General features: G+C 35.0%; 1 protein-coding gene across 1 annotated transcript in view; it reads right to left on the bottom strand.

Annotated features, from left to right (window-relative positions):
- Positions 1-999: 999 nt before the first annotated feature.
- Positions 1,000-3,290, bottom strand: part of COPS9 (COP9 signalosome subunit 9) — an 8,785-nt gene continuing 6,494 nt past the window's right edge. Inside the window, exons 2-3 of the mRNA XM_034782100.1 lie at positions 2,945-3,017; positions 1,000-1,120 (exon numbers count right to left, since the gene is read on the bottom strand). Coding sequence (XP_034637991.1) covers positions 1,083-1,120; positions 2,945-3,017 — 111 coding nt within the window. The 3' untranslated portion in view covers positions 1,000-1,082. The remainder of the gene's footprint in view (positions 1,121-2,944; positions 3,018-3,290) is intronic.

Here is a 3,290-nt window from a genome sequence, read left to right as displayed (position 1 = left end):
AGAGCAGCCTGGACATAATTTAGTCCAGAATAAGGATCACGGTCAAAGATTAGTTTTTCTGATGAGAAATTATGGAATATAGTCAAATCTAAGATTAGCAAATGGGTAGCATTCCTGAATATGAAAACACATATACCAATTATAAACTTCCATTGTACATTGAACTTAATTGTAAAACTCAGTATTTGAACACTGGGAGGAGCAGGCACAAAAACACATGCTTTTCTTAACTATAAATTGTACTAAGAGGTGGGAAATAAAATGTATGCCTGATAACAGTCCACTTTAGCATACTTTGTAATCTTCAATATGGTTAAGAGCACATCAACTGCTTCAAGAGACACAAAATATTAAAATATATTCTGGCACATCAGTGAAGGAGAAATTTATTTTCAAACATTAAAATAGATCTGGGTATTTTAAATCAATACTCCTATAGTGTGATCTAGGATCACAAAATGTGTTTCATTTTAGCATTTTAAGATTACATTATTGCTGTATTTATGGTTACTGAAAAAAAATGTCCTGGATGGAAGCTAAAACAGCTATAGAAATTGGATATTAAAACCTGAAATTGTAAAAACACACACTCCCTTCATAGCGCTATGTGTAAAAACACAAATATATTCAATGTTTTACTCAGAGAAAGACTGGATAGCTTAATCCCACACAACGAGAAACAAAACTCATCTAGCAGATGGTAAAGCCTGCAATTTGTCTTTGCCTAATAAATAAAAGTAATGGTGAATGATTTTACAAAATTATGGCTCATCAGGGAATTTCAGTGCATGACAACATCTATTAAACTTAAAGTACATCCCGGGGAGAGATTTTGTTCATATTTTATTCAACAAGCACATCAGCAAATAAAATTGAAGAAAATCTACACGTAACCTAGTGATAACAGATCGCAACTCCTTTCTTCTGTCATCTTTACCAATCTTCTAGTTTCCAATGGCTCTTCAGAGATAACATACCGATTCTCTCTGCTTAGTCTTCTTTTTTTTTTTTTTTTAAACAAACAAAAGACAATCCTACAGGAGGATTCCACACCTTAGCATTGCATAGCTGGAAGAGTAATTTCACTGGATGTCATCATCATCAAAAAGATCTTCAAAATCTATTCAGAAAACAACAAAAGAAAATTAATATATTACCTGTGCATATGCTATTTACATACAGTTTTTCATCACTCTGGACTGAAGACACATACATTTTAAACAAACTAAATTAATCTGAAGTATAAAAAATTACAGCAAGCAATTTACTGTAGGAAAAGAGGAGGAAAAAAAGACAGACCCAAGATGTCAGCTGAGGCCCTTATCCTGCATCAGAGAACTCAGTGGGAGTTTTGCCACTTACTTTAATGGGAGCAGGATCAAGCCCTGAAGTTCTTTAGAAATCAACTGGCTGAGCACTGTGTTCAAGAGGGCTCAATCCTGCAAAGTACAGAGCACTCTGCCCCTATTCAGCAAAACAATTAAGAATTTAATTTTAAGCATGTAACTGGTCTCATGTATATACATTTTGGCAGGATTGGGGCGTTAGTTGATAATATACAACTCATTCAAGCTGAACTTGACACACATGCTTAAGAGCTTTGCAGATTCAGGACCCTGGGTTTCAGATCATAGCTATGTCTGCTACTCCCATGTTTCTTTTTCTAAGAATACACTGTAATCTCACCACAGTATGCTTCTGATGAACCTCCTTTGTTCTATTAAGACCTTTTGGGTTTTTTATGATGTGCATTGAAATCTGGGGTTTGTAGTTTGTCAAGGTTTCAGGTGCAGATGAGCCTTGTCAATGAAATCTAGTCCTTGTTGGACACTTGCTTATGTGAGAATATTGCCATACAATTTGCTATTACTCACAATCTCTGTTTGGGAGAGGTCCAAGGTTAGACCCCCTTGCTATTCCAATGTCTTGACTTAAATGCACTGGGGGAACTTTATGGAGATGCTTGCATGGCATTTGTACCTGGCTCTACTCTATGCAGTCACTCTTTCAGTTGTAAGACATATGCACTAAAAAACTGGGTCATTCCAAGTAAAACCACTTTAATTTATGGGTTGACTAACCAGACGTAAAAACTTAAAAACACTTTGGACACAGACAGAAACCCTAAATAGCCTCAAGACATTTTTGAGATCAACCATTTTCCATAGTTCGTGACAATGATGCCTCTACCACAGCAAATTTTAGTAATACCATGGGTTTCTGTCAGTTCTTTGCTGTTTAGCTGTCAAAGCTGTATTACTTACCAAACATGGAAAATGCGTATTGCCCAGGCATACATTGTATTTCCTATCCAAAACTGGCCAAATACGAAGTTATGTTATTCCTCAACTATGCAACTGGCTATTCTTGAAAATAGTAACATCCATCCATTTTACCATGTAAAGGATTTGAGGTACTGATATATGAGACAATCTCTTGTAAACAATAACTTGGTTCACAATTTCCATATACTACTAGTCAAAGTTACTAACACAGAGTCAGTCATGCAAGTATGATTGGGCAATTTCATTTGGAATGACCAAATCTGATAAATAAATTCATTTTGAGATGGTGGAGGCAGGCAAGCAATTTTTATACATTGCCCAGTTTTCAATTTAATGTGATTTAATTATTACAAATGTGACAAAGTACAAACTGAAATATCACAAAATGTAATTTTTCCATTCAAAAACTGAAGTTCAAGACATGTAAAGAACACAATAACCCAAAAGCAGGTTTATCTCAAATACGGCAGAAGCTGTAATGCTACATTACTCAAGATAAAATCTAAGGTAGGCTTGTCTTGGCTATTCTTGCTTCCCAAACTAATGATTCTGGTTGTTAATTTCTAGCACTAAATACTGTAAACCTACTAAACTATTAATAACTAAATAAATATAAAAATAAAGTAGCACTGGAACTGAAATGTGTTGAATATCCTTACCATTAAAGAAATCTGCATGAACTGCCTTTTCATTAGCTGCTAAGTCCATCAATAAACCTGTACTTCCTCCTGCCTAAGAAAGAACAGTGTTTTGTCATCTACTGTGCATAGTTTAGTGGCAAATCATAATATTCACTATTTAAAGCTTTGTATATGTTTAAGTATCTTGATCATTCATACAAACATTTACATACCTATCAAATTAACATAATAATTATAATTAATGGCGATATCCTATCTCCTAGAACTGGAAGGTGTAGGAATGTGTTGCTCCCTAATCACAAGCCTTGAAGAACGGCAAACTGTTCCCTTGGCAATGAGGCAGGAGTGACCTTGTTCTAGCGCC

The sequence above is a fragment of the Trachemys scripta genome, chromosome 9 (genome assembly GCF_013100865.1).
Source record: "Trachemys scripta elegans isolate TJP31775 chromosome 9, CAS_Tse_1.0, whole genome shotgun sequence".
NCBI classification, from domain to species: domain Eukaryota; kingdom Metazoa; phylum Chordata; order Testudines; family Emydidae; genus Trachemys; species Trachemys scripta.
This window is presented reverse-complemented; position numbering and strand designations above follow the sequence as displayed.